This window comes from Triticum aestivum, chromosome 5B (genome assembly GCF_018294505.1).
Source record: "Triticum aestivum cultivar Chinese Spring chromosome 5B, IWGSC CS RefSeq v2.1, whole genome shotgun sequence".
Classification (NCBI taxonomy): Eukaryota; Viridiplantae; Streptophyta; class Magnoliopsida; order Poales; family Poaceae; genus Triticum; species Triticum aestivum.
In genome coordinates, this window is record NC_057807.1 from 324,691,206 (window position 1) to 324,717,251 (window position 26,046).

Sequence of the window (26,046 nt, forward strand, 5' to 3'; positions counted from 1 at the left end):
CATCTTATCAAAGCATACATTCCAACTCCGAGATGCTTACTCCAGTCCTTAGAAGGATTACTAGAGCTTTGCATACTTATTAGCATCTTTCAGGATTGACAAAACCTTCCGGTTGTATCACATACAACCTTTCCTCAAGAAAATCGTCGAGGAAACAATGTTTTGATATCCTATCTGCAAGATTTCATAAATAATGCAGTAATCGCTAATATAATTCCAACAGACTCTTAGCATCGCTACGAGTGAGAAAGTCTCACCGTAGTCAACTCCTTGAACTTGTCGGAAAACATCTTAACGACAAGTCGAGCTTTCTTAATGGTGATACTTACCATCATTGTCCGTCTTCCTTTTAAAATCCATCTGTACTCAACAACCTTACGACCATCAAGTAGTTCTTCCAAAGTCTACACTTTGTTTTCATACATGGATCCTCTCTCGGATTTTATGGCCTCGAGCCATTTATCAGAATCCGGGCCCACCATCGCTTCTCCATAGCTCGCAGGTTCATTGTTGTCTAGCAACATGACTTCCAAGACAGGATTACTGTACCACTCTGAAGTAGTACGCGTCCTTGTCGTCCTATGAGGTACGGTAGTGACTTGATCCGAAGTTTCATGATCACTATCATAAGCTTCCACTTCAATTGGTGTAGGTGCCACAGGAACAACTTCCTGTGCCCTGCCACACACTAGTTTGAAGAGACGGTTCAATAACCTCATCAAGTCTCCACCATCCTCCCACTCAATTCTTTCGAGAGAAACTTTTCCTCGAGAAAGGACCCGATTCTAGAAACAATCCCTAATTGCTTTCGGATCTGAGACAGGAGGTATACCCAACTGCTTTGGGTGTCCTATGAAGATGCATTTATCCGCTTTGGGTTCGAGCTTATCAACCTGAAACTTTTCCACATAAGCGTCGCAGCCCCAAACTTTTAAGAAACGACAACTTAGGTTTCTCTAAACCATAATTCATATGGTGTCATCTCAACGGAATTATGTGGTGCCCTATTTAAAGTGAGTGCGGTTGTCTCTAATGCCTAACCCATGAACGATAGTGGTAATTCGATAAGAGACATCATGGTACGCACCATATCCAATAGTGTGCAACTATGATGTTCGGACACACCATCAAACTATGGTGTTCCAGGCGGTATTAATTGTGAAACAATTTCCACAATGTCTTAATTGCGTGCCAAAACTCGTAACTCAGATACTCATCTCTATGATCTTATCATAGACATTTTATCCTCTTGTCACGATGATCTTCAACTTCACTCTGAAATTACTTGAACCATTCAATAATTCAGACTTGTTTTTCATCAAGTAAATATATTCAACATCTACTCGAATCATCTGTGAAGTAAGAACATAACGATATTCACTGCATGCCTCAGCACTCATTGGACTGCACACATCAAAATGTGTTACTTCCAACAAGTTGCTATCTTGTTCCATCTTACTGAAACCGTGGCCTTTCAGTCATCTTGCCCATGTGGTGTGATTTGCATGTCTCAAGTGATTCAAAATCAAGTGAGTCCAAACGATCCATCTGCATGCGTATACACCAATGGACATGGTTCGCATGTCTCACACTTTTCAAAAACGAGTGAGTCCAAAGATCCATCAACATGGAGCTTCTTCATGCGTTTTTATACCAATATGACTTACATGGCAGTGCCACAAGTAGGTGGTACTATCATTACTATCTTATATCTTTTGGCATGAACATGTGTATCACTACGATCGAGATTCAATAAACCATTCATTTTAGGTGCAAGACCATTGAAGGTATTATTCAAATAAACAGAGTAACCATTATTCTCCTTAAATGAATAACTGTATTGCGATAGACATAATCCAATCATGTCTATGCTCAACGCAAACACCAAATAACAATTATTTAGGTTTAACACCAATCTCGATGGTAGAGGGAGTATGCGATGCTTGATCACATCAAGCTTGGAAACAATTCCAACACATATCGTCATCTCACCTTTATCTAGTCTCCGTTTATTCCGTAGCCTTTTATTTCGAGTTACTAACACTTAGCAACCGAACCGGTATCTAATACCCTGGTGCTACTAGGAGTACTAGTAAAGTACACATTAACATAATGTATATCCAATATACTTCTATCGACTTTGCCAGCCTTCTCATCTACCAAGTATCTAGGGTAATTCTGCTCCAGTGGTTGTTCCCCTTATCACAGAAGCACTTAGTCTCGGGTTTGGGCTCAACCTCGGGTTTCTTCACTAGTGCAGCAGCTGATTTGCCGTTTCATGAAGTATCCCTTTTTGCCCTTGCCCTTCTTGAAACTAGTGGTTTCACCAACCATCAACAATTGATGCTCCTTCTTGATTTCTACTTTCGCGGTGTCAAACATCACGAATATCTCAAGGATCATCATATCTATCCCTGATTTGTTATAGTTCATCACAAAGCTCTAGCAGCTTGGTGGTAATGACTTTGGAGAAACATCACTATCTCATCTGGAAGATCAACTCCCACTCGATTCAAGTGATTGTTGCACTCAGACAATCTGAGCACAAGCTCAACGATTGAGCTTTTCTCCCTGAGTTTGCAGGCTAAGAAAATCGTCGGAGGTCTTATACCTCTTGACGTGGGCACGAGCCTGAAATCCCAATTTCAGCCCTCGAAACATCTCATATGTTCCGCGACGTTTCAAAAAACATCTTTGGTTCCTCAACTCTAAACCGTTTAACTGAACTATCACATAGTTATCAAAATGTGTATGTCAGATGTTCGCAACATCCACAGACGACGTTCGAGGTTCAGCACACTGAGCGGTGCATAAAGGACATAAGCCTTCTATGAAGCAATGAGGACAATCCTCAGTTTACGGACCTAGTCCGCATAATTGCTACTATCAACTTTCAACTAAATTTTCTCTAGGAACATATCTAAACAGTAGAACTATAACATGAACTACGACATAATTTGCAAAAATCTTTTGACTATGTTCAGGATAATTAAGTTCATCTTATGAACTCCCACTCAGATAGACATCCCTCTGGTCATCTAAGTGATTACATGATCCGAGTCAACTAGGCCGTGTCCGATCATCATGTGAGACGGACTAGTCATCATCGGTGAACATCTTCATGTTGATCGTATCTACTATACGACTCATGCTCGACCTTTCGGTCTCCGTGTTCCGAGGCCATGTCTGTACATGCTAGGCTCGTCAAGTTAACCCTAAGTGTATTGCATGTGTAAATCTATCTTACACCCGTTGTATGTGAACGTAAGGATCTATCACACCCGATCATCACGTGGTGCTTCGAAATGACGAACTGTAGCAACGGTGCACAGTTAGGGGAGAACACTTCTTGAAATTGTTGTAAGGGATCATCTTATTCACTACCGTCGTTCTAAGTAAACAAGATGCATAAACATGATAAACATCACATGCAATCAAATAGTGACATGATATGGCCAATATCATTTTTGATCCTTTTGATCTCCATCTTCGGGGCTCCATGATCATCATCGTCACCGGCATGACACCATGATCACCATCATCGTGTCTTCATGAAGTTGTCTCGCCAACTGTTACTTATACTACTATGGCTACCGGTTAGCAATAAAGTAAAGTAATTACATGGCGTTGTTTAATGACACGCAGGTCATACAATAAATTTAAGACAACTCCTATGGCTCCTGCCGGTTGTCATACTCATCGACATGCAAGTCGTGAATCCTATTACAAGAACATGATCAATCTCATACATCACATATCATTCATCACATTCTTCTTGGCCATATCACATCACATAGCATACCCTGCAAAAACAAGTTAGACGTCCTCTAATTGTTGTTTGCATGTTTTACGTGGCTGCTATGGGTTTCTAGCAAGAACGTTTCTTACCGACGCAAAACCACAACGTGATATGCCAATTGCTATTTACCCTTCATAAGGACCCTTTTCATCGAATCTGTTCCGACTAAAGTGGAAGAGACTGGCACCCGCTAGCCACCTTATGCACCAAGTGCATGTCAGTCGGTGGAACCTGTCTCACGTAAGAGTACGTGTAAGGTCGGTCCGGGCCGCTTCATCCCACAATACCGTTGAAACAAGATTGGACTAGTAACGGTAAGCATATTGAACAAAATCAACGCCCACAACTACTTTGTGTTCTACTCGTGCAAAGAATCTACGCAATAAACCTGGCTCTGATACCACTGTTGGGGAACGTAGCAGAAATTCAAAATTTTCCTACGTGTCACCAAGATCTATCTATGGAGAAACTAGAAACGAGGGAAGGAGAGTGCATCTACATACCCTTGTAGATCGTTATGCGGAAGCGTTCATGAGAACGGGGTTGAAGGAGTCGTACTCGTCGTGATTCAAATCACCGGAGATCCTAGTGCCGAACGGACGACACCTCCGCGTTCAACACACGTACAGCCCGGTAACGTCTCCCACGCCTTGATCCAGCAAGGAGAGAGGGAGAGGTTGAGGAAGACTCCGTACAGCAGCAGCACAACGGCGTGGTGGTGGTGGAGGAGCGTGGTAATCCAGCAGGGCTTCGCCAAGCACCTACGGGAGAGGAGGAGGTGTCACGGGAGGGAGGGAGGCGCCAGGGCTTCTGGTATGGATGCCCTCCCTCCCCTCCACTATATATAGGGGCAAGGGAGAGGGGGAAGGCGCAACCTTGCCCCTTCCTCCAAGGAAGGGGTGCGGCCAAGAGGGGGGGAGGAGTCCATCCTCCCCAAGGCACCTCGGAGGTGCCTTCCCCCTTGAGGACTCTTCCCTCCCCAAGTTTCCTTGGCGCATGGGCCTCTTGGGGCTGGTGCCCTTGGCCCATATAGGCCAAGGCGCACCCCCTACAGCCCATGTGGCCCCCCGGAGCAGGTGGACCCCCCCGGTGGACCCCCGGACCCCTTTCGGCACTCCCGGTACAATACCGATAAAGTGCGAAACTTTTCCGGCGACCAAAACATGACTTTCCATATATAAATCTTTACCTCCGGACCATTCCGGAACTCCTCGTGATGTCCGGGATCTCATCCGGGACTCCGAACAACATTCGGTAACCACATACAAACTTCCTTTATAACCCTAGCGTCATCGAACCTTAAGTGTGTAGACCATACGGGTTCGGGAGACATGTAGACATGACCGAGACGTTCTCCGGTCAATAACCAACAGCGGGATCTGGATACCCATGTTGGCTCCCACATGTTCCACGATGATCTCATCGGATGAACCACTATGTCAAGGACTCAATCGATCCCGTATACAATTCCCTTTGTCTAACGGTATTTTACTTGCCCGAGATTCGATCGTCGGTATACCGATACCCTGTTCAATCTCGTTACCGGCAAGTCTCTTTACTCGTTCCGTAACACATCATCCCGTGATCAACCCCTTGGTCACATTGTGCACATTATGATGATGTCCTACCGAGTGGGCCCAGAGATACCTCTCCGTTTACACGGAGTGACAAATCCCAGTCTCGATTCGTGCCAACCCAACAGACACTTTCGGAGATACCTGTAATGCACCTTTATAGCCACCCAGTTACGTTGTGACGTTTGGTACACCCAAAGTATTCCTACGGTATCCGGGAGTTGCACAATCTCATGGTCTAAGGAAAAGATACTTGACATTAGAAAAGCTTTAGCATACGAACTACATGATCTTTGTGCTAGGCTTAGGATTGGGTCTTTGTCCATCACATCATTCTCCTAATGATGTGATCCCGTTATCAATGACATCCAATGTCCATGGTCAGGAAACCGTAACCATCTATTGATCAACGAGCTAGTCAACTAGAGGCTTACTAGGGACATATTGTGGTCTATGTATTCACACGTGTATTACGATTTCCGGATAATACAGTTATAGCATGAATAAAAGACTATTATCATGAACAAAGAAATATAATAATAACCAATTTATTATTGCCTCTAGGGCATATTTCCAACAGTCTCCCACTTGCACTAGAGTCAATAATCCAGTTCACATTCGCGTAGGAGTATGTGCTTTGTTGTGGGCAATTTGGAACTGCAGAAATGATTTGGCTTTTAACAGAACAACAAATATTCATTTTTTGCAGGTTATATTCCGTGCCACTGCGCTGATCCGTATGTGGTCCGTTACTCACTCCGATGGAGGCCAGGGGGCGTTTGGTTACTGGATCTATCCGGTGGAAGATGGTAGCACGGGATATCTTCAACCGGTTTGGATGACGATAATGTAATAGGATAGGCGATTAGTTTTCCTATCTTTGTTATGCTAGCCGGTTGTGGCCTCTTGCCTTTTTGTTTTTGGCGTTGTGGCTCTTTGCGAGCTTGCCGTTACTTTGTTTCAGACTGTAAGACCTTGTTTAACCTATTTGCTTATTTATAAAGGTGGCCATATGCATCATTCTGATGTAGAGGCCGGGGAATCCCTTTTTGATTTTTTTTTGATATCAATAAAGAGAGCCATGATGGGCTTCCAACACTACGCACATCTCACTCGAATGCATACCACAACAACGTAGAAATTGACCTTAACAAAAATAGATCCTAATCAGCCTTAAAACAGGAATATGTCTCAAGGTATTGTAAACTTCATCTCGCCAACTAAAGGAAGCACATGGCATGATAAAAACGACGGAAAAATGCATTGCAGTAAATGAATATGAACAGGGAGAAAGAACGTGCAGAAAACTATTTTATTTTACACACACTACAAATATTTAAATATCTCACTGCAAAAATGGCATATCCAATTGTTGCGCGCCTCGCCAGTGGCGTCGGCGGCAAAGCCCGACTCCCGCTTCGTCCCCGCCCACCTCGTCTGGATCCCAACGAGGTCCGCGAACCTCCTCTCGCGCCTCGCCGGTGGCGCTACCGATGCAGCTAGCCTCCGGCCTCGTCTCCGCCTTGTCCCTGTCGACGCCTACAAGCATGTGAGATTAACAGTGTGGGGAAATGGGGAGAGAAAATGAGATTTGGTCCTACCGCTGGGGATATGATGCTAGTTCGCTAGTATACCAGTCCTAACGAACGACTTGGTCTAGCGGATGTGTCCACCGCCTTGACTTTAAGATTCGTGTTCTGAATCCAGCGATAGTATATTTTTATGTAAGCTAACATTTTCCATATTTTTATGTGATAGTATATTTTCCATATTAGGAAGATGAACATGCGTGTGTTTCCCTGGGATGATAAACAAAAATGGAACCTGATTGGTTCTCACTCTCCAATTCCTATAAAAAACAAATCGAAGTTAGTGTCTTCAAATGTCAAAGATTGTACAAAGGAAATTTTGAAGCACGACTGTTGGATCAGATTACTGCATAGCAAAGCATACTTCTATTAAAGTATACTCCCTCCGTCTCAAAATAAGTGTCTCAAACTTAGTACTCCCTTCATTTTTTTACTATGCATATAATATTTGGTCAAAGTCAAACATTGTAAAGTTTGACCAATTTCGTAGAAACAAGTATTAACATCTACAATACTAAAGCTATATGGCATGAAAATTTATTTCATGATGCATCCAACAATATTGATTTCATATTGTAAATCTTGATATATTTTTCGATAAACTTAGTCAAAGCTAGCAAAGTTTCATTTTGACCGAATCTTATATGCAAACTAAAAAAAAACAGAGGGAGTACAACTTTGTGCAAAGTTAGTACAAAGTTGAGACACTTATTTTGGCACGGAAGGAGTAGATATTTATTGTGTGTCATTCATAACAACAATTAATTGTTGTGTACTCCATAGCAGTGGTTGATTGTTGTGCTTCTATCAATGCTCTTCACTTTATTTGGACCCTCTCATGTGTTTGAATTTTAAATAATTTAAATTGTGATCTCTAAATTTGTAATATTCATGAATTGTGTGAATCTTCATTATCAAGTTTAGATTTAGGGCCTGTTTGGTTTGCTTCCAGAGAAAGTTGCCTGAGTCAGGCAGCATCGAGTCAGGCTCTTAGTACGTGTGCAAATATGTATTGTAGTTGAAATTCTCTAAGCGATGCAAATAAACATCAGGTGTCCAGTTCAAGCCTAGAGACTATACAAAAGGACATAATTGTACATGCCAAAACATCCAGATTCCTAATGCAATTCTCAGGCTTTAACTTCAAAACATTTGCTCATATACTAGTTAACAGGAAAAAAATGGTGCCTTGAGTGGTGGCCACTGTTTTATTCTTTCTGGCGACGATACTCCCGAGTCGATGCAGAGCTTGGTGAACTTGCTGCATGAGAAACCAGCCGTGGATGCATTGGAGGTCATGGTAAGTCTGCAAGCCAACCTGCAGTGCAGGGAAAGGGTTAGTTTTCAAAGTGAAGTATGATTGCCGTACGTGCAAACGGAACGAAAGAATTAGCCACACAAATAAAGGCATAAAGCAAAGAGCATGTTTTGAAGACAGGAAATTTCTGTCTGCATGAGCGAGGGAACCTGGTTTATATATATGGCGGTGACGGTTGCCTCTCTATATGACTGTCCCGCTAGGAATTAAGGCGTCCTTAATCACGGTGACAATGCCACTTTTGATGAAGTATCCATCACTCTCCCTTGAAGCTTCTTGGATATCATCAACATTGATTATCTGTAAAAGCAGCATACCAATTAGGATCTGACATTACTTACCACAATAAACATGGCATAATATTCTTTTTCAGCACTCCCTCCGATCCATACTACTTCTGGCTCACTTAGTACAACTTTGTACTAAAGTTTTACTAAGTGAGCGACAAGTGATATGGATTGGAGGGAGTAGGAAAGTAAAGAGTTTTTTAGCAAGCATACGGTTTGCCTGAGAAATATTGCCACAGAATAATGCATTAGTATTTGGTAACATAAAGAGGACTGAAATCAGTGTTTCAGGGCACATTCTTGCAAACATCTTTTCATTAACAAGAAGATGATAATGACCAAGAAAAATCTATGAGTCTATTTATGTTCAGATAGAGCCTCCTCTTGTTTTCACCCCAGAGTAATGAGTAGTTGAACAGAGCATACATGAAAATACGGGTTGACTGGCAGGAGGTAGAGATGTATATGAAGTACCTTCACATTTTCTCCGATTCGAGCATTTTTGTCGATTATTGCTTTTCTGATGTGCGCATTTTTTCCAATACCGATGGGAATGCCGCCACTTTCAGAAAGGATTTTCTTGTCATTTTCCGTCTGCACAAAAAAAAATTCACTATGTTCTCACAACGCTTTCATGGCGCTATTAGCACAGTTCTGTTTGATTATATTTCACCTCATAATAGTCTGCACCCATTAGCAGGGAATCCTCTATAACCGCGCCTTCTGATATGCACGAGCGTAGTCCAACAACAGAATGGTTGATTGTACAATGCTAGCCAAAAGGAGAAAAAGAAATACAAGATAGTGAATTTTAGAAAGCCCATGTACTGAAGCATGAGAAACTAGACTTGAGGGAGGAGAAGATATCCGATGGATAACATATCAGGTATGAAGGTCCTAAACATGTCGTGACCTAGAGTCTCAAGGGAAAAGGCGGCTTACATTAATGACGCAACCTTCACCGATAACACTGTCTGTCACATCAGCGTTAAGAACCTTCGAAGGAGGCAAGTATCGAGATTGTGTATAAATTGGGGCAGAACGGTCATAGAAGCTGCAAACAAGTTTTTACCAAAAGTGAGTAATAGGTAGTGAATCGAGCAAAATGCCCCTCCTAACTTTTTTCAACTGTAGAATATCTACCTAAAATCTGGTACTGGTTTCTTGGTTATTCCCAAGTTTGCATTGTAAAACGCCTCAATAGTCCCAATATCTTCCCAATAACCATCATATAAGTAAGCTTGCACCTGTCACAGATAATAGCAGCCTAAGCAAACAAAGTATATGGAATATGAACGCTGGAAACAAATTGAAGTAACTACAAAGTCGATAAGTAACTTCTCTCAAAAGATCATGAAAACTAAATTCTTGATGGACAAATATTTAAGTTCATAAACCAATGCTTTCACTTTTACTACAAAATATGAAGGAGTTTCACCTTGTTTCACAAGATAAAAGTTACAGCGTGAAAATAATAAGAATAACATGCACTACAAGCTTCAAGAGCATAGCGTACCCTCATTCCAATTTCTGTTGCACCAGGAATAACCTCACTTCCAAAGTCATTTGCTGAAGGAAAATTGTCACGAAGAAGCCGAAGCATCGCATCTTTGCTAAAAACATAGATTCCCATGCTAGCAATATAAGGTAATTCCTTGGCCCTCTCAGAATCAAGGCCCAGTATGGTGGTGTCAACCTGCAAGATTACGGCATGTCAACTGAAAAAACTAACTGCACAAGCATATATACTTTCGGCTCCTTAAGGCGTATCGTATGTTTTAAATTAGATACAGAAAATGCTACTTAGCTGCATACCATCATTGCCTTCAACTTCTCTCCTTTTGGTTTTTCTGAAAACTCAACAATTCTCCCTTCATCGTCAATTTTCATCAGGCCAAATGCAGTTGCGCGCTCCTCGTCCATTGGCAGGGCAGCCACAGTAATATCAGCATCTGTTTCTCTGTGTGCTTGAATGAATTTTTGGTAGTCCATACGGTACAGGTGATCTCCAGCCAGAATAAGGAACTCCATAACATTGTGTTCCTCAAACAGCCATAAGTACTGTCGCACGGCATCTGCGGTACCCTGATTTGGGAAAAGGCAAGAGAACAAAAACTCGTTGGTTCAAGACTATATATTAATATAAAAAGAACATAACATGTCAGGCCTCAGGGGATAACATAAGGGTGTTTGCAGCATCTATTGTTATGCATCATTGTGAACTTGATTTTTTGATTCCAAGGAAACTGCAGGACCCTCCAAGTTCATGAATGTTTCTAAAAGATAAATGATTTGTCTGAATGTTTCTAAAGATAAATTCAACTTATTAAATGTTAACTGTCCCCTGGGACAGACGTACAACAGGGTGTAAACTGTGAATAATGCATGAATTTCTTTTCATTAACCGATATGTTGACATAAAAAAAAATCTCTGCTGCTCTTCTTCTACTCTATGCAATTTAACAACATACCACAATTTATTTTTATGCATTTTTGCAACTACATTTACTTCTTATTTGAAGTTTAAAATTCTTGACCTGCTTGGTACAAAATTTGAGCCCTTACATGAACACATAGTAATAGTTGGAGATTGATACTCTAGATCTAGATGGAAGATGAATCAACCAAGGTACCTGAAACCAGTTAGGATTCTCCGGGCTCTGCTGCGCAGCGAGAACTTCGACAAAGCCATCATTCTTGTATCCACCAATGTTGTTCCCGTAGGCCCTCGAGAGGTGGCGGTTGAGCGACGCGGAGTTGAACTGCGTCAGAACATAGATCTTGGACACATTGCTGTTGAGGCAGTTGCTGACCGGGATATCTATGAGCCTGTAGTTGGCACCCAACGGCACCGCAGGCTTGGCCCTCTTCTTGGTCAGTGGGTACAGCCTTGTCCCGGCGCCACCACCGAGGATGATCCCAAGAACACTCTGCGGCGATGGATGGATCACATCAGTTGGATGTGATGAGAAAACATTATGTCAAAACATTCAAAATATTAACCGGATGAACTGCTGTCTCAGGTTTATGTACTTCTATCACATAATTTGATAAATTAAAATGCAAATTGTTAGCAGTACAGTCTCCAGGTCTTGAGCCAATTTATATAAACGTTTTTAATTGAAGGTATGGAGTAAATAATTCTACGCCTGCCCCCATTTCATGGATCATAATCTACATATTACACTCTACCCCAATGCGGCAGACGACAGGACCATCGTGAAATCAACGGCAAGGCGCGAGAAAACGAACCCCATCTGCTCATCCAAACGCGCCAAGTATGGAGTAGTAGATAAAATAAAGGGACCCGCATCGAAACCCCAACTCTGCGTGCGCACGAACCTTTTCCCGCGTAATAATCACGAAAGGGACGGCTAAAAGTCGCATAATAGAGTGCGGAGGAAGGTAAATGTCAAAGAAAAAAAAAGCGTGGAGGAAGGTGATCGGCGGGATCGCGCATTACCGTGCTGGCGTCCGGATCGAGGCACGTCTGGGAATTGCGCGAGTCCGAGACGGCCCGGGGCGAGAACAGGGGCCGCGGCCTCGCCGTCACCGCCCGCGCCCGCCGCCCGCCGGCCGCGCGGTGAGGAGAGAATGCGGCGGGTGCCGGCGCCGGGATCGGTGCCCCGTACGTGGCGGCCGTCGCGCACATCGCCGTCGCCGTCGCCATCGGGGCCAGAGAGTGACGGGTCGAGGCGGTGGCAGCGACGGCCGAGAGAGACCGAGGGAGTGAGGTGAGGTGAGGTGGGGCTGGCTGGCGGCAGGACAGGCGCGCGCACACGTACCCCCTTTCAGCGGCTGCGAGAGTTTTCAGCTTCTTTTTTCCGCTTTGTTCCTGTGTCTCTGTGTGCAGCTCAGCCTCAGGGCATGGCTTGTCTGCATTTATGGTTGTGTTTGTACATGTGCCGCGATTGCGTGTGCGGTCGAGATGAAGCTCGGACCAACGGCTCTGCTTGCGCACGCGTGTCTATATTTCACGTTTTCTTTTTGACAGGAATATTCTGCAGTGAGCATCTCTCTCAGGACAACTCTGTTTTTTTTTTCTTTGAGGTTCAGGCCAACTCTGATGTTCAAGGCGTATCTACTACCCCTATAAAAAAAGAGAGGGGCAGATCCAAATAATCAGATCCGTTCATCTACAAAATCTGATGGCCATTAATCATTCCGTGTTTAACACTACAAGCCACGAATTAAGTGATCAATAACCCTGCCCCGCCGTTAAAAAAAATCTACCAACAACGCACGCACGCACGACTCTCGCCCCCTCCTCCTCCTCCCGTCGGGGCAGTTCCTCCCGCGCGTAGTTCGCCGCGTCGCCGTTCCTCCCGCGGCCGTCAGCCGCCGCCTTCGCCGCCCCGGCTTTCCTCTCGTGGCCGTCAGACGCCGCCGGAGCCGCCCTACCCCACACCCCGCCGGAGCCGCCCCCTTCGCCGCGGGAGCCGCGGGCCGCTGGAGCCGCCCTTCGCCGCCCCGCCGCTCAGCTTGCCGGAGCCGCCCGTCGCCCTACGCCACGCCCCGCCGGAGCCGCCCCCTTCGCCGCGGGAGCCGCGGGCCGCTGGAGCCGCCCTTCGCCGCCCCGCCGCTCAGCTTGCCGGAGCCGCCCGCCGCCCTACACCACGCCCCGCCGGAGCCGCCCCCTTCGCCGCGGGAGCCGCGGGCCGCTGGAGCCGCCCTTCGCCGCCCCGCCGCTCAGCTTGCCGGAGCCGCCTGCCGCACCCCGTTGGTCACGGGAGCCGCGTGCCGCCGAGCCGTTCCTCCACGACCACCACAACCAAGGCAGGGAGCGCTGCTCCAACCTCCTCTCCTATGACTCCAAGTCTGACGACGCCCGCGACCAGGCGTGCTCCCCTCCATGGTACGAGGAACGCCGTATACATATTGGTTCAACAGTTTGTTGTGACGGAATTGTCGAAGTTTGTAGTATATCTGTATTTGCAAATTCTGTACTTTGTGGTTATATCCATGTAGTGAATTAGTTTGCCAAAAAAAATAGTGAATTTGATGTGCCAGACTCTTGTCAGTACCACTCAAACAGACTACATTTTGACCCCTTTTCGTTTTTCCCTTTGGCTCCAGCGACTTTGGCCATGTGCAGATAGTTCAGAAAGAAACACGAGCACAACGCTATCACTGAACTATTTCTACAACAGTATAGGATATACATATCCTTTAGCTATTAAACTATTTAGCAGTCAAAAAATGTTGAACTGTTTAGCTCCCGGACAATCAGTTTGACTTCATGTCCATATGTGACCAAATAGTTTTAGGCTGATAACTATCACTAGAACCAGCCTGAAATTTGACCTCTCATAACATGAAAAGAGCAGCACGTGGTCAGTTCCCCCCACCAGCTACCATCTGTCTCGGATTTTGATTTTGACTTTTTGATTTTTTTCTAGAGATTTCAGGATAGAAAGGGAGCTTTGGAGAGGGATCGCAAAGATCAAGGCTATTGTGTCAAGTAATGTGCTGAAAACGTCCATTGGGTGCATCCATCTCGCCCCAGTTCATCACCAACCACCGTGCAATTTACATCCACTGCGATCATGGATGACCCCGTGAGACATTGTCGTCAGTCCTATTCTTCTAGATACAATGGGTCAGCTAATACGGTATTTTGCTATGCTAATCACGCTTCCGTTTCATTAAATTCTCAGAACAATACTACTTGCTTTCTACTAATAGTGTTCTGTCCACTGCAAAAATAAGAATTATCGCAACATTTTCATGATCTATATTCCAGCTCTTAATATAACATTTGTTTCAGAAGCGGATAAGTGGTCAAGGGTCGTATATAAGAATACTGCAGGTCTAACTACACTCTTCTCAGCCTGGAAATTATTATGTGCTTGCTGACTTGCTTTGCTCACATTATCGCCAAAACTGTGAGCGGTCCTTGCATTTCTTGCGTATTCATTGACATACACGCATGTAGTAAATGCGAAGTTATTTTGTCCTGATATGAACAAGCATGTTGATTAGTGCATTCAGTTTCCAGTAGTACAGAAGGAATCTCAATCCATGTTCATGTTAAAGAAAGCGGAGAGATGTTGTAGGTTGGAACTGTGCACGCTTGTTGATTTCTTGTTGTGACTTCTGTAGTTTGCCACATGTTTTTGTTCGAACTACATCTGAATTGTAGATCTGAAGTTTCATTTGCACACATCAACTTCAAACTGCTATAGAATTTTGTACCATACTGAGGTTCGTTTCAGTTCTGTTTTTGAGAATGGTTCGGTTCAGTTCACATAAGTCATTTGATGATATTTTTCAGCCATTACTATTTCTCCAATATTGTTCATGATCTCTTCGCTGCCCCTTGATGCCGGGCTTGGAGCTCACCTGGCCCGCATGACCCGGCCGCCTCTCCCACGCCGTGTCTGCCCAGCAGTCGCACTAGGCCAAGACGAGGACAAAGTCAAACCCCAGACAGCGTAGGGACTGAGGCAACAATTTGTTCATTTCGGACACTTGGTAATTGACTAATGCTTCCTCTCTTGAATCAAAAAAATTCAGTTCAGCGAATTTTCAAGGATGCATTTGCATTCCCAATTAAACCTTTTGATGCCACCCTTCTTTCATCATAATGGAATTTGATTTCTCTGATAGAAGCTGAATTTGACATCTTCAGGGCCCAGAAATTAGGAGTTGAGGTTTGCCTCATTGAGAAGTACTGGCCGGGAGTTCACCTTCACAATCAACCAGTGATCCCTTGTACTACTTGAGGGATCAAGCCGAGGTACTTCTACTTTTCTGTCCAAACAAGAAATTAGTGGGGAAAAAAGATACCTCTCATTCAGGTATATTATGAATACAGATTTGCCTGTCGGCTGTCGGCTTTTCCTATAGGGACAAAGGTTTGTGCGCATTCATGTTTTTGTTTTCAATCACACGCAAAATTCATGTCTTTATTAGTACTGAAAAATTCCCTGAGCATCCCTGTAGATTACATGGATTTATATAATTTGTCTAATGGGTTTATTTCTGTTGCTATGCAGCTCAACTGTTGAATGTTGATGGTGAATCGAAGATAGTGCTTATTCCAGTTGTAGTTGCGCTCAGTTTCCTTCCATTCCTTTTACCTGATAATTTATCTCTTCATTTTCTTTGGTATTCTATTTTATATGCAAATTCGTCGATGCGAGACTTGGACCATGAATTTGCTTCAGTTGCTTATTTTGTAGTAGTATACTCCTTTGTGACAATCAAGAATATGCTAGCCGTATTGCCAGCATTATATGTATATACTCCATATGGTAGTATATACTCTGAGAACTGGTGTATATACCTTATTTGTAAAATAGTTTGTATATACTTCTTGCTAACTACTCTGTATTATCATGGTGGGTTAAATAGTTTTTGGTCTTCTAACTCTCTAGGATAATTAGCATCTTTGTGAGCCTTTTTCAGATTAAAATAACCTATTGATTTGATCAATAGAATAGATCTCTCTTTTTAAATAGTGGTAGTTTCTCCAAAGTTCTACTAATTTAATTCATTATTTAGGTATCCAGATCCAATAGCCTTGCTGTTTATATCTTCTTCTAATAAATCAATTTACAGTGCCACAGTTAAAACAGATGCAAATTGATGTATTGCTCGAATTTCAATCCTGCACTTTATCTATGTTGCTTGCTCTGAACTCTGTAAAAGGTACATTGCACATGCTGTTCACCTCTTTCTGTACTTTGTTGGTTCTTCTTAACATTTGTGTTTTTCCTATAAGATGACGAAGAGTAATCCAGACAAAGTTCCACGAACGACTACGCATCGTTCCCCATTTACAGACATAACGAACTCGTCTACCATTGATAACGCAAATGTCACTACTAATAGTCAACAATTAGTTCAATAAAATTGCTTGGTTATTGGCACGGTGGTTGCATCACAGCTGCGAAATCTCCACTGGCGTAGGATACAAAGATAAGACGCTGGCAAGTGGCTGTACAGCTTATTCTTGTTTACTTGTCTCAGACACAGATGTATATCGCTGTTAAAGGCTGTGACGACGTGCCGTGCTGATTGATCATTAGTTGGACGGGCCTGCTGGGGCTGAACATTTGACTTTTGACCAGAACAAGTGATCAGAAGCGCTTCCCCAGTTGGCATCATCCTGCAGACAGCGTTTAGGATGAGCATCATCTTAGTGGCGCGCCGTTGTGGGAGGCGCATGCACTGTGGTGGGCCGAGGTGTGTACTACGTGGGAGACGCGAGGAAAATGCTCAATTCCTATTTTGAGTGAGTCCCACCCATGGAACCTCATAAGCCTAAGGCATTTAGACTAGATGTCTGGATTATGTGGTTGCCCACTTGATTTCTTCATTCACTGCAGTTGATGGTATGAGAAACAATATATGAAGACTTGGTTATTTCTTTCAGTTGAGACGTTCAGTGAGAATTTAGCACCGACATAATGAGAGAGGAATTCAGCCCTGAAGAAAGCACTGGCAAATGAACCGACATATATTTCATCACTTGGTTCTTCTATCTATGAAGTAGTGTGAACCTGCATGCCAAGTTTCTTCTGCATGAGGCAGATATGCTATATTGCTATTTGAGATGTGATTCTCCTGTCCTTAGAAGCATGTTCTTTGTCCTAATTTTCTGTATGCTCTCTGTTCTTCAGAGATTATACTTAAAACAGTCTTGATTAGAACGATAATAATAAGTTATCCTTGGAAATCTGCTGATCGACAAAATGTAGTTTTCAGTAGCATGCCTGTTGATTACTAATTGCTATGGCATTTTATTTTCTGATACATCTAAAGCGTCCAATGTGATTTGCTTCACTGCAGAGTAATATGGATGAAGAACTGAGAGCAGCGTTTGGTCAAACGATTCAGGTAGGAAACTGGTTTTCGCAAATGCCCAAATCGTGGTAAAGGCAGTAAAGGTAAGTTAAGAGTCTTTCGGTTACATACAGAATAAAGACTATATTTATGGTGAGTGATGCGGGAATTATTATGAATGTGATACAGATTCAGGCATAACCTTTGATTGGCTACAATTTATGTCGAAGATACAATGCAGAAGCATGATATGAATGTGTGCCAACTCAACAAAACTAAATTTTGCTCTATGAATCATTGTTTAAAGTGATTCAGTATCAGTTCATATCTTAAGATCATTGCACCATCAAGCATCTTCCTCGTAGCATGGGCTGTGGCCATTTTCTATAGAAAAATTATAGTAACCACGCATTTATGTTTCTGTAGTTTGATTTTAGCATTTGTTTCAATGAATTTGAAGGTACTGGCACAACGGAGTTATTGTGGTATATGCCAGCATGTTTGATGCTGTCACACGAGCTGTTGATAACTCGATATGCTATGAGTTGTCCTTCTGATGAAGAACTTTTTACTTACATCTCAATTTTCATTGCGTCTGGAGGATAAATACTAATACTATCTCCTTTGATCTTTTGGCTGTCCCTCGGGCCATGAATGTTCCTACTGGGGTGAAGGAGAACATTCAGCTCATGAGGGGGCTTCACATGGTCACCGATATCCAATGCCTTGATTGTCGTGAGGCGCTCGTGTGGAAGTGCAAGATGGACTACGAGGAATCACAGAAGTACAAGGAATGGAAGTTCATATTTGAGAAGGCAAATATTGTACATGAGAATTGGTAGTAAATAAAAAAGTCAACAATGTGCCAAAATGCTATTATGGAGATGTGAATTGTGATCCCTGCCTTTGTACATAGCAGTCACCTGTAAGTACCAATTTGTTGGTCGCACCATCTTATTTCGCGTCATAATTTACACTTTTGTTTTCTATGAAGAGACAAATTTTGTTAATTTGTCTCGGAACCATTTTTTGTTCATAGCTGGTTGGCTTAAGAATGTTTGATCTTTTTGTTAAACATCGAATTAAGAAATGGATCAACTTCTTGCTGTAATTTCCATTGTTACCTTGTGTAGTTGTGATGTGTTTAATGACGAAAACAAGTGTATGGCCATATCTCTATGAAACCATAAATACATCAGGCCTAACTTGGTTGTGTATACTTTCCTTGACATCAGAAGCACTTGCTCCAGAAAAAAGGAAGCACTTATGCCACATGGCATGCGCTGTACGTCCACACTTAGAATTGAAAGATTTTCTGAAGTTTTACCCGATACTAATTGCAATAGTTTTGTTAACAATGTCTGCACTGAACCTGACTTTCTTTTAGCTTGTTGATAGTGGTTCCCATGCTGAAAAGATGTTCCTTTCTAATGTTTTTTTCCATGTCGATTAGTTGTACATATAGACAGTATTACCATACAATATAATTTTAATTTGAATAAAAAATCTTATGATTTTTGTGTTTAAAATGAAGACGTGCGTTGCACGTGCAAGCTTACTAGTTTAAAACAAAAAAGAAGCTAGCCAACTCAGTTCCAGGATGCTCCTCCGATTGGGCCTTCGTTGGCCGTCGGATCTACCTTCGGGCGAGTTTGAACCGTTGGATCTTCACAGCAGTAAAACCCATTTTTACCTCGCAGTTATTTTTGCTGGCCAATGACGGGTGGGCTCGCGCCATGCACTCATTGGTTGGGTTGCTTGTTTCTGCGTGCAAAACGCTTTGTCCAATCCGCTCCGCGTGCTCGCACCGCACCCAATCCCATCCTCTCCCCTGGTCGTCCCGATCCACACCAGCCGCCGCACAACCCTAGCCCCTTTCCCCTCGATCCCCACAGCCCCTCCCTCCTCCTCGCTCTCCGCCATGGCCTCTGCACTAGGAGCCTCTCCATGGCCTCCTACCCATCCCCCCCACCACCATAGGTGTACACAGATGGTGGATCCGTGCCGGAGAAGAGCAGCTCCAGTTATGGTGGGGTGCATCTGTGCCGAAGATGAAGGAGGTCCGCTACCCGTCTTTGCCTCCTCGTTGCGTCCTTGTTGCTCCTCCTCCTCTCTCTCTCTCCGCACCTAGCAGTGCAGCAGCCGGAACAAGGGGAAGGAGCAGCCCGACCCGGCTCCATCTCTCTCCTTCATGCAGGAGAACTGGATGAGCAGGTGGCGAGGGAAGCCGCCACGGCTAGCGGCGGCGCTGCACAGGAACGTCCACCTCCAGGTCTCCATCCTGTCTCACGATCCCTTTCCGTTTCAGTGTTGTTCTTTTTTCTCTTGGCCCGATCTGCTCACAGGTTTGAGGCTTCGTGTTGTAGGGACCAGATCTTGGCTATGATCTATGCTGCTGATTTGGCTATCAACTGCTAAATCTACGAATCATTCAAAATGTTTTGCCTAACTGCACAAGCTTGCATATGACCACTGGGCCATGTCTCTTGTGAGCCCCCATAATTCTTTTGTTCTATTGATGTTTTGCCTAACTGCACAAGCCTTGCATATGACCACTAGGCCATGTCTTTTGTGAGCCTCCATAATTCTTTTGTTGTATTGATGTCGTGGAGTTCAGTAGATTAGTAAAAGGGTCTTTTGATTTCGTTGAGTTCAGTAGATTAGTAAAGGGTCTTTTGATTTTGTTGGCCATATAGGATTTTACTACTGCTATGGACAAAAGAAGGCTAAAGCTGGGAAAGACAACAATGTCAGGAGCCAACCGAGGTAAAGAAACCTAAGTTGACAAGCAGGGCGTACTCCCCTCTGCAGTTATTTTTCTCTGCTATTCATTGAGCATATCAGGAGATTGATAGACAGTGTGAGAACTGGTACATAAAATAATTTAAGAACATTAATCTGAATCACATAGTGGTTCCTAACATTTAGCATTTCTAAAATTTGCCATTTTTAGATAGACAGTGTGAGAACTGGTACATAAAATAATTTAAGAACATTAATCTGAATCACATAGTGGTTCCTAACATTTAGCATTTCTAAAATTTGCCATTTTTAGATAGACAGTGTGAGAACTGGTACATAAAATAATTTAAGAACATTAATCTGAATCACATAGTGGTTCCTAACATTTAGCATTTCTAAAATTTGCCATTTTTACCTAGATCCAAAATGCCGAGAAGCAGGGTTTATTTTCTCTCATCACCATAACAAAGGTATGCAGTCCATTCTTATATTATTTTTTTACAATGGCATTATGCACATAACCTGTCTGATGCAATGGACAATCGGATATTTGTGGTTGGTATAAATCATTTTAATGCATAAAAGAAGAGTTGGTAGGTTTTGACATGAACATGATGAATTATTGCGGCCTTGTTGTTTCTTGAATGGTAGTGTGTAGAAAGTTTGTTTTGCTCTTGAAAGGTGTGTGTGAGAGTTCGAGGGAAGAAACTATTGCTTTACTTATGTTTCAACTCCAGTGAGGCATGTTTGAACGGTAGTGAAAATATGGTGCTTATTTTTATTTTGCTGATTTGAGGATATTGGTAGTAGAATGTCCTTTTGGGCTGGTCTTGCGGTTCATTCAGTTTCAAGGGAAAAGATATATGTGTGGTTTCTTTGCTTTACAGAAGATGCATTATATGATGTCTTCATCTTGGTAACCATTACCAATTTTACATTCTGTGGTGAATTCTAAATCATGCTAGGCAATGTTGTCTTTTAATAAGTTGTCATATTGTACGCATGAGTTCTCTAAAATTCCTGGGTGGTTTATTCTATTATAAAGCTAGAAAAGAAGCAGCAATGGGGAGTTGTTTAAGGACGGACAAAAGCCATGAGTTGTTTTGCTGGGAAAAGAAACAAGTAATATCACATTCTGAAGGTTCATTTTCATCTATACGGGTCAGGAGTCCTTAACATGTGAAGTATCATAGGTTTCTAACCATGTACATAGGTCATACACAGCTAAGCACTCGAGCTATGATTATTGTTATGTATGGATTAATAGTGATAATCATTGTTTGGTTCAGGCATTGAACAGCTAAAACTAACTCAAAAGTATATGTTGTTTCAAAATAAATGATGTACCTAAAGAACTTTATTGATGATCAGGCGTGCATTTCGAATGCATTTGAATCAAATTCAGAATGCCTGAGGATTGATTTTTTCTGTTGGTCATGTTGTAAAAATAGGAAGCAGCTTCTCACGAGCTAACCTTTTTTTTGCACTTGTTGTACCAAGGAAATCTGTTCTCCCGTGAGTACAGTTCGATTGTGTGTACCCAGAGTTTTTTTGGTGCTTACAGGACAAAAAAGTTATATTTACTTTGATTCATCTATTTGCAGCAAAAAAAAACTTTTTCTTCGTGCATAAATGTGTAGTGTTCATTATTCAGATCAAATCAGTGAGACTGTCGTTTTTGTATCGGCTTTGAGGGAGGATGATGTTTTGTGCATGTTTCATTTGCCATCAAGGCGATCATGATGTTGACTCATGTCTAATGCTGATGGTGAACCGATTTATTTCTAACAAAAGAACTATGAACCTGAGCTTTTCAGTGTCGTTTATCTGGTGTAGGGGAATGTGGATGTTAAAGCATTTGGTTCTGATGGATCATATTATTGGTTCTCTGTTCAACTGAAGATGGCTTCAGATAGGACTAACGTTGGAATGTTCATGTGTTATATGCCAATATAGATTTCTCAATGTATCATTTTGGCACTGTTTGACTGCTGAACAATATTGCCATGCTGATCATTTCTCATGTCTTTGCAATTTTTGGTCTTTGTTTGATTTCGTTGTGTGGTGTGCTTCGATCTAGGTGAGTTGAGTTGCTGCTTGGTTGGAGATATTGATGTCGTTCGAGACGCCCGCTGGATTCACCCTTTTCAAGGCTCTGAATAAGGGCAAGCTCGACAAGGTCGAGGTGAGTGTTCGTCACCACCTCAGCTCTTGGTTTGGTTTGGATTACTCGTGTTTTTTATTTTGACTGCAAAATAACTTCTCTTTTCAACACACTTAGTACGTGATCTAGCAATCATATTTTATAATAGAGTAAGTGAGAAAAAGCTCTTTATTTGAATGACCAAGAATCCGTGGTGTGCTCCTGAACTGCAAGAAACACTCCATTACGAAGCTCACTTAAGTAGGCTGATAGATGATACCTTGTCTTAAGCCTATTTTCTCAAAATAATGAGGCTGAATGATTCAAACACAAGCTGAACCATCTTTCTCACCTCATCATTTCGTTACATTTGATTACTGATTCGTTAAGGAGTTGTTGTTCTGTGTTCACCTATTTTCCCAAACTGTATGTACGCATCGCTCGCAAAAGAAATCGATTTAAACCCTGTTCGAAAAAATTTGGGCTGTTGTAAGGTTGAAAAAAAATGCATGTGTTGTCATGTAAGCACTTGAATTGAGGAGCAAAATGAAAAGTAACTCAGCAGTGGATAATCTTACCTCATTAGCCTAGACAATACTACAGGTAGTATGCTGTTGCTGGCCCATATATCCCAAGACAGGGTACACAGATAGCTCTTGACCTTGCCATAACGTAAGTAGTTCATTTGGTTAATCTGTTTTGCGTTTTGACATGCATAATTTGTTGCATTATTCTATTCTTGATAAAATGATGATAAAAATGAAATGAATCTTCAGTATTGGGGCTGATGGTCGGCACTTGTTGTGTAAATGGAGTACACGCACATTGCAGCGATAAAGTTATTAATTGTCCCTATATATTCCTCAGTTAGATCTCTAATAAATCAAGAAGTTTGACAATTGTCAGTAAGTTCAGTATATCATCGTCTGCTTAATATTTCGCAAGTGGAAAAAGCATACAAATATTAATTCTCAGTAAAAAGGTGAAGTGTTCATATATATCAATGCTTTCACCTCACTTGTCATGCTGTTATGAACTATATTTTTTTGTGATTGCTATATCAGAATCAAATTGACCCATCCGATGCTTGACTGTATCTTAGCATGCTTATCGAGTACATCCCTTATGTCATTTTTAGAGATAAATTCATTTGTGTCAAGTATCGCATTTTGCCATATGAACATGACAAGTTGTCATATATTGGCCTGTCAAATTTATCGGGTGTCAAGTTCACTTGCCATGTTCTTAATTCTGTTTCTTCTCATTTTGATGTTGGTGTGTGTATTGTTAGTGAAAATATGCTCACCATTTTTTTTAAATATGTGTATGCCATTAACTGATGTCATTGTTAGTAATTTGTATTTGCTTTATCCGCTCTGATGAGTTTGTCAGGTTCCTTTCTCAATATGCTTAGATGCTTGTGCAACAGCAGAAGTAATGGTTGATTGGTCCAGCCTTTGTGTCGGTTTCATATGTATATATGTTGGCCTAGCTAACATTGTGAGTTAGTAATTTATGCTTCTTTTCTTTGGGATAATTATGCCTAGCTGGAAACAAAGAGGAGTCAGGTATGATACAGCCACGGCGGCTGGCCAGCGACTAACAGGTAATTTCTCTTTCAATTTGATGATAATGGATGAGAATCAGTTCTATGATTGCAGCTTAATTGCAGCTTATAAAAGCAGATGTTGGAATGTGATGTACTTATTCATCATGATAGATGCAATTGCTTATTAGTTGGTGCTCTCGAATCCTTCTTTAACTAATTTACTTTGGAGTTTGGACAAAGGAGACTATTTTTTTATTCGTTCTGTCATGGATTCCCTCTCTAGCCTATGTATGTTTCAGAGATAGGCACACACCTAGGAGAAGCCTGAGATATAATAATAGTGCTAAGCAATTACTCTGATTGTCATTCTATGCTATTATCACAACACAGGTCAACAGATAGTCAACAAATGTGTAATCAGCTTTGTCTGGGTCCTGCATCATCTACTAATAATCAAATTTTGTAGCGATCGTCTTATAAATTAGCATACCTATTTCTCCACATTCGGTAGCTTTTATTGTGACTACAAAGAATATAGTTTGAGGATGGCATGCCAATTCTTCTATGTCTTAGGTATGAAGTAATTTCTAAAATGTCTTAGGCTTCCCTGTAAATTATGCAAATTTATGGCATGCCACTAAAACCTACAGGGTGCTCCACCGATGGTGAAAATACCTCACAGGATGATGTTGGATATTATTCTACAAACTTTGGGCCTACCGGTGGCTGAAAATGTGACAGTGGCATGATGTGGATGACTGTAATTTCCATACACCAACGTTATCTTTTGGAGATAAAATAGCCGTATGGCTATTACATGAGACCATGTCAGAAGACCCTGCTGCTATGGAAGCAAAATGATTCATGAAATCTGCGGTGAAAACAAAGATAAGAAACTATAATTACAGCAGCATTAAGAAACCGAGGACACGAAATGAGTCTAAAAAATGCTATGGGCTAATTCGTTCTAGCTAGGTACATGCACGACTTATCTTATATATATGCAACGTAACAATGTGGATAACTAAAACTGTTGTGATGTTGCTCTATTATAAGTACAAATAATTCATGGTTATCTTTTCTTTGGTTTACAGGCGATGTGTGGTAGAAGTTGTACTCACAGGAAGACTATCGTGCTGTGTATAAACCACATTCTACGATTCACTTCTGTTATGCATATTTACTTTTCAGTTTTAGGACCAAAACCCATCCATTGTAATGAATTTGGTTGTATGGGCATTACCTATTTGACTTAGGCTTGCTTCATCACATATAGACTGCTTTTCTTTTCCCCACTGCTTGTATGACCTAAAACTATCATGTATATGAGCCAAGTTATTAGCAATGTTTCACATTTTCTTACTTGCAATACTGTGCTTGCCTATTCAGGTTTGAACTTTGGTTATCCTTATACAAGCCCCCGTTCATTTTGTTTATATACTGGTTAGAGTAGTAACCATATGTGCTTGCTCAATACTGATAAATGGAATATTTTCAAAGCACGTATGGTGTGGTTCTTTTCGCAATTTGGCGCAACGGGAGATTACTGAAAAATACACATTTTTTCAACATGACATGATCTTGAAATGGAACTCTACTACCAAATTAAAATGTGTAAGTGTATCTCATTGTAGATGACAAGTCTCTTTTTCTATTAAAGTGGGTTAAATTTGTTATCATATATGCTTGCCCGCTACTAAAACAACTATCATGGAATTTCTTTTCATGCTGAACATGGATTCAGTGGGTCTTTGCGCCATTTGTTACCCGGCTGACGAACCGAGAAAGAAAGGAAGGGGATAGATAGTCTTCGATGGCTCCGCCCCCTACCGCTTCATATTCAGCTCCTCACGGGCCATAGGCATCGCTCTACGTGGGTTGGGCTAAATAACATATGGGCTATCCTAATACCTCTTGATCCCTATATCTTCGTATATGCACAACAAAGACATGTTTTTTTCTTAGGTTTCTTATCTTTTTCCTTTTTTTGCAAGAAAAATATGCATGGCCTGGTTTCTCATCATGATAACCATGTTTCCAAACTTGCTAAAAAAATACAACCATGCCAACTTTACTCTCTCATCATAGTGCCCATATTTTCAAACTGAACATATTCATATTATGCAAAGTTTCCCTTTTTCCAGACTATTATTTAACAACGTAATAAACATGTTTTAAAATAGCATGATTTAGTTGAAGGTTCTTGCAGCATGAAACTATTTCAATCGACAACATGTCTTCAGGAGGTCTCTGCG

General features: G+C 41.9%; 1 protein-coding gene and 2 long non-coding RNA genes across 9 annotated transcripts; 2 read left to right on the forward strand and 1 right to left on the reverse strand.

The window, feature by feature from the left end:
• Positions 1-7,960: 7,960 nt before the first annotated feature.
• On the reverse strand, positions 7,961-12,423 carry LOC123111653 (glucose-1-phosphate adenylyltransferase small subunit 1, chloroplastic/amyloplastic). Its single transcript, XM_044532484.1, has 10 exons — positions 12,031-12,423; positions 11,201-11,497; positions 10,383-10,652; positions 10,084-10,263; positions 9,711-9,814; positions 9,510-9,621; positions 9,241-9,339; positions 9,042-9,161; positions 8,430-8,580; positions 7,961-8,280 (listed from the first exon to the last, which is right to left on the reverse strand). Exons 1-9 carry the CDS (start codon positions 12,235-12,237, stop codon positions 8,464-8,466), a joined length of 1,506 nt encoding a protein of 501 aa, XP_044388419.1. The 5' UTR covers positions 12,238-12,423; the 3' UTR covers positions 7,961-8,280; positions 8,430-8,463.
• A 313-nt stretch (positions 12,424-12,736) lies between these two features.
• Positions 12,737-18,420, forward strand: LOC123111654 (uncharacterized). Its single transcript, XR_006454611.1, has 6 exons — positions 12,737-13,422; positions 13,967-14,179; positions 14,842-15,041; positions 15,199-15,306; positions 15,385-15,424; positions 15,566-18,420. It is a non-coding gene; the product is annotated as an uncharacterized lncRNA (long non-coding RNA).
• Positions 18,421-19,116: 696 nt separating this feature from the next.
• Positions 19,117-25,160, forward strand: LOC123111655 (uncharacterized). 7 transcript variants are annotated; one of them, XR_006454618.1, is made up of 3 exons: positions 19,131-19,629; positions 19,724-22,284; positions 23,790-25,160. It is a non-coding gene; the product is annotated as an uncharacterized lncRNA (long non-coding RNA). The 7 variants fall into 7 exon arrangements; XR_006454613.1 differs by having other exon boundaries at positions 19,134-19,629; positions 19,724-20,569; positions 22,180-25,160; XR_006454615.1 differs by having other exon boundaries at positions 19,134-19,629; positions 19,724-19,928; positions 20,054-25,160.
• The last annotated feature ends 886 nt before the right edge of the window (positions 25,161-26,046 follow it).

Excerpts from the sequence above, each read along its gene's own strand:
- LOC123111653 (XM_044532484.1), bottom strand. The coding sequence starts at position 12,237 with ATGGCGACGGCGACGGCGATGTGCGCGACGGCCGCCACGTACGGGGCA. Across the intron at positions 10,264-10,382 it reads AGAAGTTGAAGGCAATGATG|GTTGACACCACCATACTGGG; the intron begins GTATGCAGCTAA and ends GTAATCTTGCAG. Across the intron at positions 8,581-9,041 it reads GAATCGGAGAAAATGTGAAG|ATAATCAATGTTGATGATAT; the intron begins GTACTTCATATA and ends CTGCTTTTACAG.